The sequence below is a fragment of the Haemorhous mexicanus genome, chromosome 5 (assembly GCF_027477595.1).
Source record: "Haemorhous mexicanus isolate bHaeMex1 chromosome 5, bHaeMex1.pri, whole genome shotgun sequence".
In the NCBI taxonomy this organism is placed as follows: domain Eukaryota; kingdom Metazoa; phylum Chordata; class Aves; order Passeriformes; family Fringillidae; genus Haemorhous; species Haemorhous mexicanus.
Window position 1 is genome coordinate 1544816 of NC_082345.1, and position 13228 is coordinate 1558043.

At 41.8% G+C, this 13228-nt stretch overlaps 1 protein-coding gene across 1 annotated transcript; it reads right to left on the bottom strand.

The window, feature by feature from the left end:
- Positions 1-450: 450 nt before the first annotated feature.
- GOLT1B (golgi transport 1B) lies at positions 451-13167 on the bottom strand. The gene is made up of 5 exons (XM_059847996.1): positions 13019-13167; positions 7605-7696; positions 5689-5867; positions 2833-2914; positions 451-1497 (listed from the first exon to the last, which is right to left on the bottom strand). The coding sequence occupies exons 1-5, from the start codon at positions 13041-13043 to the stop codon at positions 1459-1461; spliced, it is 417 nt and encodes a 138-aa protein (XP_059703979.1). The 5' UTR covers positions 13044-13167; the 3' UTR covers positions 451-1458.
- Positions 13168-13228: the final 61 nt, after the last annotated feature.

Genomic DNA, 13228 nt, shown 5'->3' on the forward strand with positions numbered 1-13228 from the left:
TTAACTGCATAATAGAAAAAAAACCATAAAAAAACCACCCCCAGTCATTAGACCTTTAGGCTACATAGCTACCTTTAATACTACACTGGGTAATTGTTTCAGGATTACATGAAAGGGAAAAGAAAATGAAACAGAATCCCCCTGCCTGCACAACCACAATTCACTGAACAAGGATTGTTAGGGGAGGACACTGTAACTGAGACTATTGCAAGTGCACAAGGTTTAACATCCCAACAGGAGCAGAAATGGGACCCGTGCATTAGGAGGGGACATTAATTCCAGGTTAGCCAAGAATCCTCAGGAACAACAAAGCTGCTGCTGTAACCAGGAGCTGTCTGAAGATAACCAGCTAACCAGTAACATGTTACAAACACATGGAGATTGGCACTTGTCTGGAGTCAGCCCCAGTCACTCAGCAGTTTTCTCCCCAGAGACTCACGTACACACAGCTTTAAGTTTCCATTTTATTACCGTAAAAAATAAAAGTCAATTCGTAGTTCCAGAGTAGACAAAGAAAGCTTAGTTTCAAACTGGTTAAAAACAAAGCTCCAAATTCTGGTAAGTTACATGTCATAGGGTTCACATCAGCACCTCAGCCTAATGCAGTTTTTTGTGAACTAAGCATATTTCACAGAGTTTGCACGTTAGTGACAAGGGGCTACATTCTCATCAGGATGCACGTGGAACATGGCTCAAGGAGAACAACCTGGAAGGCCTGCAAGTCAGCTTCCAGAGTTCCCCACTGAGCTCTGCATGTTCAGAACCAACATTTAAGACCAAAGTTATTCAAGATTGACCTTTTGCATATTCCGAAACGGAAGGCAAATACAATCAACTAACATTTGGCTTTGAAACATTAAGATAACAATGCTGTATTTCAGCCACATATTTACAAAAATGTTTACAACAGAACTGTGTAGGGTTTCCTTTTTATTGTCATAATACACTTATAGATGAATAGTCATCTTAACCTTCATGCAAAGATGCATCTCTTGTTACACAAGAAGTTTCCTGTTTGATTTTTTGCACTCTGAGGATAGCAAGCAGAGGGTTGGGTAAGTTTGGGTCACCCTTAAAAATGTAGGCCTGTTTGCTCTACTGCACCTTCAAAATAAGGAGGTAAAGAACAGGCACCGTTAATTCCACAAGGGTTCGTTGCCTCTAGCATGTTTTCCAAAACCAACAAAAATAGTCTTGAACAGTTGTAACAGGGGTTATTCCGTGACCTTCCCCTCTTCAGTTTACTTCCCGAACTCTGGAGTTACTTTCCTAGAAGCACACTTGCTGAGCTTCTTTTCTAATGTATGTGGTTGACTATACATTTTAAATTAAACTGTTATGTAAAGAATGTAACAAGCTTTTTCCTTTGTACACAACTTAATCTTTGCTGAGTATTCTTCAAAGGGATTTTATAAATAAAACAGTAAAAGTTTAGATCAGTCTTCCACCCTCTGGTCATTATACCATGTTGTTGCTTTCTCCAACTTTATCTACAAGCTGTGGAAAAGGAGACAAAAAGGTTTTAGACAAAATGATGACATTGATGTAGAGTGAAGCTGCTCTCAAATACTGCTTGCTACTGGCACAGTTAGTATGTGACTGGAGATGAGAGTCAAGTAGTACTCACTGAGCTCTCATGGTTTAGGTTTGTGAAAACCAAAATTCTCACAATTGCAATTGTGTTTCTGCATAACATGTTTTTCTCATATAGACATTAACAGTGCAGCATGAAGATGCAACAGAATGAGAAAGGAAATAGAAGAATGCAGATAACACTGCCAGCTTAATGGTTAAAACAAAACAATACAGTCTCAGCCACACATGCATTAGTAGACCAAGGAAGATATTTCAACTGACCATTACTGTGGATTCTCTTCTGAGCCTACGTAGGCTTTGAATAAAACATTAACAATTATCTTTTAAAAACAAGATTTAACCCCGTTATGATCAAATTAAATATGATTAGGATCAATTGACAGATGAAACATTCAATTGATCATGAATTATGAGCCACAACTCGGCCTAACTGTGAGACTGGAACAGATGATCTGGAACACTCATTTTTATAAAACAGCCTGTATGCATCTAAGTTATTCCCACTATGAATTTTCAGCAGTAGCTATTAAAACTGTTGCTTTTAAACCTAGTATTACAAATGTTTGTGTTAAAATACATAAATAAATTAGCACAGTAAAAGTAGTTGACTGAAACACCCTAGATTAGGGTGTTTAGACATCTTTCTGTTAATTGTCTTCAAATCCCCGGCCATTTGGTTAAAAAATGGAAAACTCTATTTGAAAAAAACCACAAATCTTAGTAAAAAAAAAAAGATGTAGCCTGGTGCAGTGGACCTCACTAAATATATCTGATGAATGACTATGCATGCTGAGAATTTCTGGGTTCACCATAGGAGCTGCAACATAACATTTGCTTTTAGAGGTCACTTTTCCTAAGTTCACCCAAATACTGCACCAGGAACGGTGCCCTCCTCGCTGTACAGACAGGAGAAGAGGAGGATTCACCTGTGTGGTCAGCCAGGGCCAAGAGTGAAGCAGAAGAACCCCAGCATTCCCTGACACTGAGGGCTCTTCCCCTCCACTGCCCACCAGCAGGGGCAGCTCCTGCCAACCCCTCCTTTGGCTCCTTTTACCCCTGGAAGTGTCTCCCTGGGAGTGAGTGGGATGTGCATGGTGCAAGAACTGTGCAGGAATGCATTTGAAGTCATTGCTCCAAAGTTATATTTGCTCTATTTCTGATGCATTTCTACAGTGCTATATCAGTGGAATGAAAACCAGAACATGCTGCAGTTGTTGCATGAAGTACCAAACTTACCGAGCTTATACCAGGTAAATTCAAGAGATATCCAAGCACTGGAACTCTTCTGATAAAGCCAACCACCACAGGAAAGAACCCCCTTTAGGTAAAACAAAGGAATATTGTATTAGTTTTTGTAATTAAGCTTTTCTCATATTGCTGTAGCATGAAAAAAAAAATTAATTTTTAAAATTTTTAAACCAAGATTACACAAAACCTTGCAACTTGTTAGCAGCACACTTGTTTACCAAATATATCAATACACATTCATCAGAGAAAGGAGAAAACCAGAAAAGAAATGGTGTATTTTTAAATGGATTTAATTTTCCTCATAGCTGGCAACTCTCAGTCAACTCATCAAAAAATAACTCAAGTGAGAATACCTAATTTAGTCAGCAAAACGGATTTCTCAAAATTAGCATACATATTTTGATATAATTCCTCTTTATATTATAGAAAATACATTCAAGACCCAATGTAGAAAGAAGTGAAGTTAGTTCTGAGTAATTAAAACCATGTATGATACTCTTTGCATTAACTAAAGCAAATGAAGCATGTCAGAGTTGTGCATTCATTTCTTTCCCAAACTGAAGTCAGTGGTTTGAATGGTGACCCTGGGGATGTTGCCAGGCACAGATGCTGCACTCTCCACCTAACCTCTGCAGCAGAAAACCAAATTTTCTGTGGCAGTATCTCAGCTGTCTGCAGGCAGCTGCTGGCATTCCCAGCAATCCTGTGTTGAGCATTCCCTGCATGGAATAAGGATTAATGTGCAGTGAGGCCTCAGCCACAGAGAAACTGTGAAGTTTCACGAGTCATCATCCTCTTCACCACCCTGCTAAGAACTATTTTCTGGGTAAAATCCACACCAATAAGGGGAGGGTTTGAGTTTGTTTTGTTTTTTTTCTTTTAAGACCAGATCATTTCAGCAGCCCAGTAACTTGTGAGGCAGGGCACACAAACCACTTGGAACAGATTAAAACAACTGCTGTATCCAAGAATAAGGAACAGTCAGTATAGCAGGGATAATATTGTCAGCTCTAACTCTGTGGGGCTGTCATCTCAACAAGGCTCCCAAAGCACCTTAGATTACAACAGCTGTCCCATAATAGCAGGGCAGTTCTCTGCTATGCAACCAAGCAGCAGGATCCTGAGGAACAGTATGAGATGATGCTCGAGGAAAGACCTCATTTGTAACTTCTTCAGAAGGGAGCAAGTTGCTGACAAGGGGAGCATGGTTGAACTGAACAAGACTGAAGCAAAACAAAAAGCTTTGCTTGAAGAAGTCACTAGTCAGCCTTGTAGCAAGGGATTTGGATTCTATCAACTAATGAGCCCTGGAAAAGATGGTCACAGAATCATGGAATCACCAAGGTTGGAAAAGACATTTAAGATCATTCAGTCCAAACCACTGGTCTCCAGATGCTTTAAATCAAAACACATCAGCTAAACATTCACACCAGGAATTATCCATCCCTTGTTGATTCCCTTCAGGCTAAGGGACAGTCCTGAGCATAACTATTGATCTTTAATAAAGCTCTCAACATTGCTTTACCTTGCAAGCACCACTAGATAATCCATAACCAAACCTGCCTAGAGAGCACAACTTAGAACTCTTTTGGGATCTTTTAAAAGGAGGCTGTTCTGTAGGAAACACATTCTACTTGCTTTGTGCTGGCTGATTAAACCAAGCAGTACATGCACGAAGTGACAATGGATTCAGTGAAATACTGAGATTATCACAGCACTTGCAGTGACAGAATTCAGAGTAACACAGAGCACAACAATACGAAATACATTAACCCCACTAAACTCATTTTCTGAAATTTCACTGTCTCCAGTAAGAGCCAAGTTCAGATTTATTTTTAAAATAAACATTTTATCTGAACTAAATACCAGATTAACATACAATTTTATTGAGTACAAAAAGAACCATGAGAACAATGGTTTCACTTTGATTAACAGGAACAGAGTTATTCATTCACAGAACTCTTCAGGGTCTGAAACTTGATCAATAACCATTACTGAAACAATCTGCATCTGGACAGAGATCCAAGAACAGCCAGAAGCCTCCCTTTCTACTTTTTTGCATATTTTTTGCTTTGTTCTGTAGGGAAGCATAGAACTTCAACCATGGAAATGAAGATAAAAATATAGATATCTGTGCAGGTTGTAACAAGTCAAATTCTTTCACTATTACAGTTGCATTTATGAAGAACTTAAATGACACATTGTGAAAGTTATAACATGTTTAAAGATTGCTGTTAAAAAAAAATAGAATTTCCATTTTTCCTTAACTCAGTCAAGATACTGCTAACCCAAACAAGCAGTTCTGACTTTAAGGTACAATTGTAATGAAAGATGACAGAAAACAGCTTTTCCCTGGGCTGCCACAGTGATGAAATGGTAAGGTTACAAACCTAGGATGGTTGTAACTAAATATTTTGCCCCAATTGTTAAAGAAAAGAACAAACTCCCCACTGAAAAAAGGACCAAGTATCCCTTTCCTATGAGGAGATATTTAAACTACATATTGCTGACAATTTGGGCTCCCACAGATTTTGAAGCTTTACAATTCCTTGGTTAGACATCAGCATTATCAAAGTCACTTTGGTAAATGCCTCACCAACATTAGCAGATTGGAGTCTTGGAAAAATACTTACCAACTTGTAAATAAACAATTTCATATAGAATCTGTCCAAAAGGAATGTTTAAAGGATGCTGCTTTGTCAACTCTAACACAAACACTACACAATACATTTATTCCTAGATTAATGAGGAACAGTATGAGAGTTGTTTTCAAAGTTATTTTCAAAGTTATTTTCAAAGTTATTTTCAAAGTTATTTTCAAAGTTATTTTCAAACAAGACTTACCTGAACAATAGGAAGAACCCATAAATTTCCAGGATCATTCCTATTAAAGGCCAACCAATGAGAACTATGAGCACACCACCCAGGAAGAAGCCCGTTGCTTTCATTTTGTGTTTTTGAAAGAAGAATCTGAATGTTCTTTCTAAACCAATAACAAAAGACAAGCCAGCCACAAATAAAACCTAGAAAAGACAAAAACAAACCAAAGAAAGAAAACAACGAATTATGTCCCCAAGTACAGGATGTAAACACACACACACACATATATATATATATATATATTTTATAAAATTACACTGCTTTTCTTGCACAGCTTCTTTTAATACCATAAGATAGTTGGTGAGAATGAATTTCCTACTGATTTTCTTTTGTAAGGTCCATCTTAAAGCACTTGCAGCTCTCAGGTGCTGAAAAGTAAAAGGCCTGTCCTTTGTGCTCCCTGCCAAACACACCCCAGAGAGAAGATCTCCTGACAGCAGTTGTGCCTGCCCTGTCACATCTTTACCACGGGGGGTGCTGAAGCTCAGTCCTACTGACAGCTAAGGCTCCTAAAAACTTACACCACACATAACAGCACCTCTGCTCCGTGCCATCTTCAGCAGCTTCTGCTGATCTACTCACAGTGCAAAGCCAGAGACAAAGCTGAACAGTTGTTTTTTTACTGTGCAGAGCCTTTTATTGTTTATTTATTTGTTCCAGTATAGACTGAACACTATCACACCAGTCCCAAGTAGTTACAACTATTTCTGGTGTCCTGCAGCTACAGGACTTGGAATTATTTCAGCAACATTTTTACTCGGAAAGTAATAGTATCTCAGGTTTTACTCAAGATTGAGTAAAACAATCTTCTCAATCAAGATTGTTTTACTCAATCTTTAAGTTTTGGATGGTATTTAATAAATCACTTTCTTAGAACCTCCTGCCCTTTCTGATGTAACTTTTTTTTTTTAATAAAAACAATTCTCTGCAAGGATACAGTACCTTTTCTTGCATTATCTTTGGTTACCACATTGCCTGTCATTGTCTCTTCCTACCTACATTTTCATTTTCCCTAAACAGGATCTTGTATTTCCACCTTACATTAGGAAAAGAAAAAATAAGCATTGTTTCATTTTTCACTCTCCCACTGCACACTCGATCTGATGGTTCATAACAATGCTTCAACTAATGCACCCAAATTCAGATACACAATTTTATATTTCCCTTCAGGGAATCTCAGTGTTTGAGAATGAAACTGATCTGTTTGGCTGCAGACTTTTAGGCATCAGCAAAAGAGGGGCTGAACCTCTCCCAGCCAGGCTGTGCTTTGGCTGGCTGGCACAGCTGAGAACAGCAGAGGCACAGAGACTAGCACATGCAGAAAACACCCTGCCATTTGGTATTTGGATTGGAAATTTCCTGTACCAGAACTAGGATTTATTTTCTGTGCTGCTTTGAGTGACAGCTTTGATTTGGTAAAAGCTGCAGATACTGAATCTCTCTTTTTTCAAAGAGGTCTGGCTCTTCTAAAGCCAGAAGTGTCAGCAATTCATATTTCTTTCTTTCCTCCTACAGCACTGTAAAACTACATTTGCTAGCATGTACTTAAAGATTCTTATCCAAATAGATACTTAAATTGACAGTGATCTCAGAGGACCACAAAAAATCACATTTGCAGCAGCACAACTGTGGAACAAGCTGCTTCTTGTCTAGCAGCATCCCACAGGCCTGACCCATGGTGATATTCACATCAGCATGAGCTGTTCTAACCTCAAGCAGGAAAAATGATTCACTCCTATCACTGAGCACTCCTCTTTTATACCAGATCACCACAGTAATCTTTGTCATGCAGCTTCAAACTGATAACATGCTGTTCTCTTTTGAGTTTATCTTTAATAGATCACATACTTGATTCTAAGCACTGCAGAAAAGTCACTTACATTTCCAATAGCCAAAAGAGCTTTGTCAAAGAAGAGGATCATTCCAAAGAAGAGGAAAAACACTCCAAAGCCTGTTAGTCCCATTCCAATCTCTGAAAAAGAAACAAATTTAGGCATGTAACAAAACATGGTACCAAGAAAAAGTCATGGATAAAAATCAGAGGAAAATTAGAACATCCAACCTAAAGACATTTTAAATTTAGAAACTTCCTTGAGTGTACAAATATCATAAATCTTGTAGACCCCAAATACTTCAACAGACAGATCTTTGGAAGCTGTTTATCAACAAAATCCATGTTTGGAACTGAAAGACACTGAAATTGAATGCAACCATATATATATGTGTATATATATATATATATATATATATATATATATACACACACACAGATATACATACAGCAAAGACATACAACATCCCTTTTGACTAATCACTAGCATGGAGAAAAGGATGGTTTGTAAAGAGATAATGAAACTTTGTTTTCCAGATTAGATCAGTTGGTCAGAACATGGTACAAATAACTCCAGGGTCGTGGGTTTGATTCCCATATGGGTCATTCACTGAAGGGTTGGATCCTTGTGATCCTTCTCTTTTAATTCAGAGTTCTCTGGGATCTGCAGATCTTATCCCATTATCTTTCCCATAGTAATGTAATGTACCCTGGTCCTCTCCATCCTCCTGAGACCTCATGTTCCATCTCCCATGACTTGTACAGCAGTTTCCAGATGGAACACAACTTGGATGAATCCTGCAGGATTTTTCCAAGTTGCACATGTGCTGACAGCTATCAAACACTAGCCTGGGTCTCCAGACAACTGCCAGTTTTCACAAAAATTCAGATACTAAATACTGAGGGATTAATGCTCAATTATAATTTTCATGCTTCATATTTAATTCTTATTAATTAAATGGTAGATCTACATTACACATAAACAGTATCTCTAGACTGTGTTGCATATCAGTTTCATTTTATTAAATTTTTCATTTTATGATCTTAATTTGCAGATATTTTAAAAATACCTTTTGTACTTAAGATATTTGCTTATATTGTGGACTGGGCCGTGCTGGGTTAACAGCTTGACTCAATGCTCTTAAAGGTTTTTTTCCAGTCTAAACAGTTCTATAAACTTTGAGTTCTGCAAAGGATGCTCAAGAAATACTGGGAAGCCAAGAGCAGGATGGAAGGTTTGTATGAGAAACAGGGCTAGAATTGTCAAGTTAGGATTAAAACTACCATTTCACAATAGCCTCTAAAGTATCTTGAAGACTGCTATTAGAAATACATCCTGCTTTTAATTTTAAATCTCTAAAGCCTTCCTTTGACTCTCACAGACTGAATGGGAGAGAAAAACCAGGAGCAGCAGCAACAGGGCTGCAAACACATGTATTTATTGTTGTTTTCATTGTGACCAGATATAGAAACCTACAGGTTTGTAAATTGCAAAACAAAAACAGCTTAGCAGAACCCACCCTAATACTCTGCCTGTATATATGTGCATTTTGAAGTTCCAGGTACTTTTGCATAGCCTGTCCTGAAACAACCAAAAAAACCACAAAATCCACAATGACAGCCCTCACTGCTGCTGTTGGCCAGACCTGCCCCCATGGATTTTAATTGCACTTTGCTGATGCAGTTGGTCCTTTTCTGTTGCTTGATGAGCTTGGGAGTAAAGGAGGATAATTATGCCTGTTTCAGGACTTCCAAGTAGTTACTGGAAATAAATTTCAACCCAGCTCAGAGATTTGTTGCAGCAACATTCCCTCCCCAGACTTCTCTGAGGGCTTGGCTTTCAGCAAGGCTGCAGAGCACATGCTGTTAGAGCTCTAGTTCCATGGTATAGCCTGCCACTTTAAACTCTCACTGTGGGCATTTTAACACCCCACAATTAAAAGCACTAAGTAACTCAATCCAATCAATTTACTGCAGGCACTCTACGTACTTGTTTACAATGAAAAACAGAGTAGCAAATTGTATTTTCAGTGGATCTGCTGACTGAAGGCAATGTAACAATTGCAAGTGCCCTTTTCTCCAGTACTCTTTACTTCAGAAGAGCAGAAACAATCTGCATTCTGGAAGGAAAACACTTGGAGGCAGGACTCCAGAGGAATTACCAGCTGCCAGCAAGATAGATATGCAGTCCTGGAAGTGAGTATTTGCTCCTCCCCAGGCACAGCTCAAGGTATGGATGTGGGGAGGAGGCAGAGCCTCCTCCCAGCAGCTGCTGCAATCCCCTCTCTGACACCTCTGTAACCACCCCAAACCGGTTTGGAATCACAATGGGCTCTGATTCACTGCACAAGTCACCCATGTTCTCTGGTTAGTGGAGGGAAAAGGGAAAGAGAGAAAGGAACATTATTCTCATTATCCCAAAATAACTGCTGGAAGAAGATGAATGGTCCAGGACTATTATCCTCCAGTGCTGGTATCTCAGCAGAGAGTGTTACTGCCTTGATTTGGATCAGAATTTGTAAATACATTTAACTACACTTCTCACAGGAAGGAGAAGAAAAAGTGCTGGCATTTTGTAGAAAATCCTTTCAACAACAAATGATGAATATTTATAGAGGGAGCAAACTATTTTAAAATGTTTTCTCCTGTGCCAGAAGAGCTTTCCCACATTAGTCAAATAAAACATATCAATGCCTAGAAATGCAGAAACACATTAGCCAGGTTCTATTTATTCTGCATTATTAGGATTTCCTGAGACAAGGGAGCAAATTTTCATCAATGTTTCTCCAGAAATTCCATGAGCTGTGCAAAACTACTGCAGCACTGTGTCAAAACAGCTTAGTAGATTTTGAGATTCAAAATTAAGATACATTGCTTGTGAAAGATGAGGGCAGACAATGCACATCCCAAGTTTTTATAGAGCATAATATAGTGAAAAATAAAATGGAATTGTGTGCTATAGGCTTTATAGGCTTTTAGAAGACAAAAACTAATACAGCTTATATTCAATGCATTGTTTTGCTAGCAGTATTTTTTAGTATTGAAAATTTCATTTGGGAAAAGCTAAGTGAATTCTTTTGAAATTACTAGTGGTTCATAACACCATTCAAGGCACCACTTAAAATTATGTTCTAGACTACAGATGCAGAATTAACTTTCCAAACATCAGCAGTGGCTCTCTCCAGGTATTTATCACACTATTCCACCAGTGACTCTTGGCTAACTCTGTATTTTTCCTGACAGCAGTGAATTTTAAAATAACTGATGAACTATCTTCAGAATTTTAGAAGAAAACCCACCCTTAAAACCACTAAATGTCAAAGTGTTTTATTTAGTACTCCTGTCTCTGACAGTTAAAACCAACAGACTTAGCACTGGAAATAGCTGAAAGTCCCACATGAGGAACCAAGCAAAATAAAAACAGTGAGTCTCCTTCTGAAGAGATTTTTATCTTTTTGCCCAACGAATACTCCAGACTGGAAGTTAAGGGCAAAAGCAAAGCCCACAAGGGTTTAATCAATCAGAAACCTAAAATTAACCCCAAGGGTTGGTACTATCTCAGTAACAGCACAATATCAGAGTATCTCAAAAAATCATTGACCCTGAATCCTGCTCAACTCTGCTGCCTGTCTTCATCCTTGGCCTTAACTGGCTCTCCAATACCTCCATTTCCATATCCTGCTATCAGTTATTTTAACTTCTTTTTTCTAGATTCTTCACACCCTCCTTCACAACTGATGCTGTGCTGCTTATCAGGCAGACTCATTTCCTTCTGTGGCAATCATACCAGAAATGCACCATACATGAGATGGTCATTTAAATCACAGGCCTGTCATTGTCCTTTACCCTGCAGCTTAAGCTGTTATCAGAGAATCACAATGGTTAGGGCTGGAAGGATCCTCTGGAGATCACCCAGCCCAACCCCCCTGCCAAGGCAGGGTCACCCTCAACAGGTGACACAGGAATGTGTCCAGGTGGGTCTGGGATGGCTGCGGACAGGGAGACTCCAGCCCCTCCCTGGGCAGCTGTTCCAGGGCTCTGCCACCTCCAGTGTAAGGAAGTGATGCCTCACATCGAGATTAAACTCCTTGTGCTTCATTCACTTCATGGCCACTGCTGAACTCCTTGTGCTTCATTCACTTCATGGCCATTTAAACTCCTTGTGCTTCACTTCATGGCCATTGCTCCTTGCTCTGCTGCTCGGCACCCCTGACAAGTCTGGCACCTCCTCTTGGCACCCATCTGAGATATTTACATGCATTGATGGGACTCCCCTCTCAGTCTTCTCCTGAACAAACAGGCCCAGCTCCCAGTCCTTTCTCTTTAGTGATGCTCCAGAGCCCGCAGCATTCCCGTGACCCTCTCCAGCAGCTCCCTGTCCGTGCTGTACTGGGAGCCCAGCAGTACAGCCAGCCCTGCAGGTGTGCCCTGGCTGGGGCCGAGCAGAGGGCAGGATGGCCCCCCTGAGCTGCCAGCCACACTCCAGAGCACCCCGGACACCTCCTGGCTAAGGACACACTCAGAAACTACTTTACTTTCATTTCTTTGGTCTCTATTTCCAAGCACTTTGGCAGAAACAAAACTATGGCTACATACAAGTATTTTTGCTTTTTTCCACTTCAATGTCTCAGCCTCACCTTGAAGCCCCCTCAGCATCACCTGCAGACGTTTGGTGTGGTACCAGCAAGAGCAGCAGAGCAAAGCTATTTGCTGTTTAGATAATTAAGTGATTCCAGACCACTGAGGTCCAGAGGGAGGCACACGGGAAGAGTGGAGCTGACTGTTACTTTGTTTACCGTTCAGCTTTCATTCATTCCCTCACACTGCTCAGCCAAAGTGCCACGGCTACAAACCCACAAACCCTAACAAACCTAGGCTAGGTAACAGGAAGAAATGTTCTCCTTTAAGGCTATCCAGCCACCGGAACAGGTTGCCCAGAGCAGCTGTGGCTGCCCCTGGTTCCCTGGGAGCGCTCCAGGCCAGGCTGGACGGGCCTGAGCAGCCCGGGCAGTGCAAGGTGTCCCTGCCATGGCTGAGATGATCTTTAGGGTCCCTTCCAACCCTCCCACGCCGCAGCACGGCACACCGAGCACTCTCAGCCCCGGACAAAGGCCGGCCGTGGTGGCAGAGCTCTCCCAAGGCTGGGGGTCCCGCCGAGCGCTGCCCCGCCGCTCTCCATCCCCTTCCCTTCGGGGCTCCCCGCCAGCCGCCGCTCCCGCCGCACCGGGGCCACCACCGCGCATTCCACTGCGGGGATGCGGCCGTGAGAGCTCCCCCGCCCCTGCCTGCTCCCACCGGGTTCCAGCGGCCCGCCCGGCCCCTGCCCGGCCGCTCTCGGGAGGCCCCGCCGCGGACAAAGGCTGCGGGCCCGGCCGCCCTACGACCCCCCGGTCCCCGACGCCCCGGGCCCCGCAGCGAGCGGCCCCTCCGCACTTCCCCGGCGGGAGCGGCGGCAGCGCTTACTCTGCGTGTCGGACAGGGAGATCATGGTGACGGCGGGACGGGCACCGGCAGCAGGACGGGCAGCAGCGGCACCGGCGGCGGCGGCCACGTCTTCCGGAAACACGCACCCCGCCGCATGAGAGCCGCCCGCCCATTGGTCGCGCCGGCCGCCAATCAGCAGCCACCTTGTACGGCCGCGCGAGCCCGCCGCCCCGCCCACGGCCCGCGGCC

Bases quoted from the DNA above. Each gene is read 5' to 3' on its own strand.
- GOLT1B (XM_059847996.1), bottom strand. From the start codon at position 13,043: ATGATCTCCCTGTCCGACACGCAGA. The intron at 7,697-13,018 runs GTAAGCGCTGCC...TTTCTTTTTCAG, and splicing joins CTCCCTGTCCGACACGCAGA to AGATTGGAATGGGACTAACA. The intron at 1,498-2,832 runs GTAAGTTTGGTA...CCTTTTCCACAG, and splicing joins ATTTACCTGGTATAAGCTCG to CTTGTAGATAAAGTTGGAGA.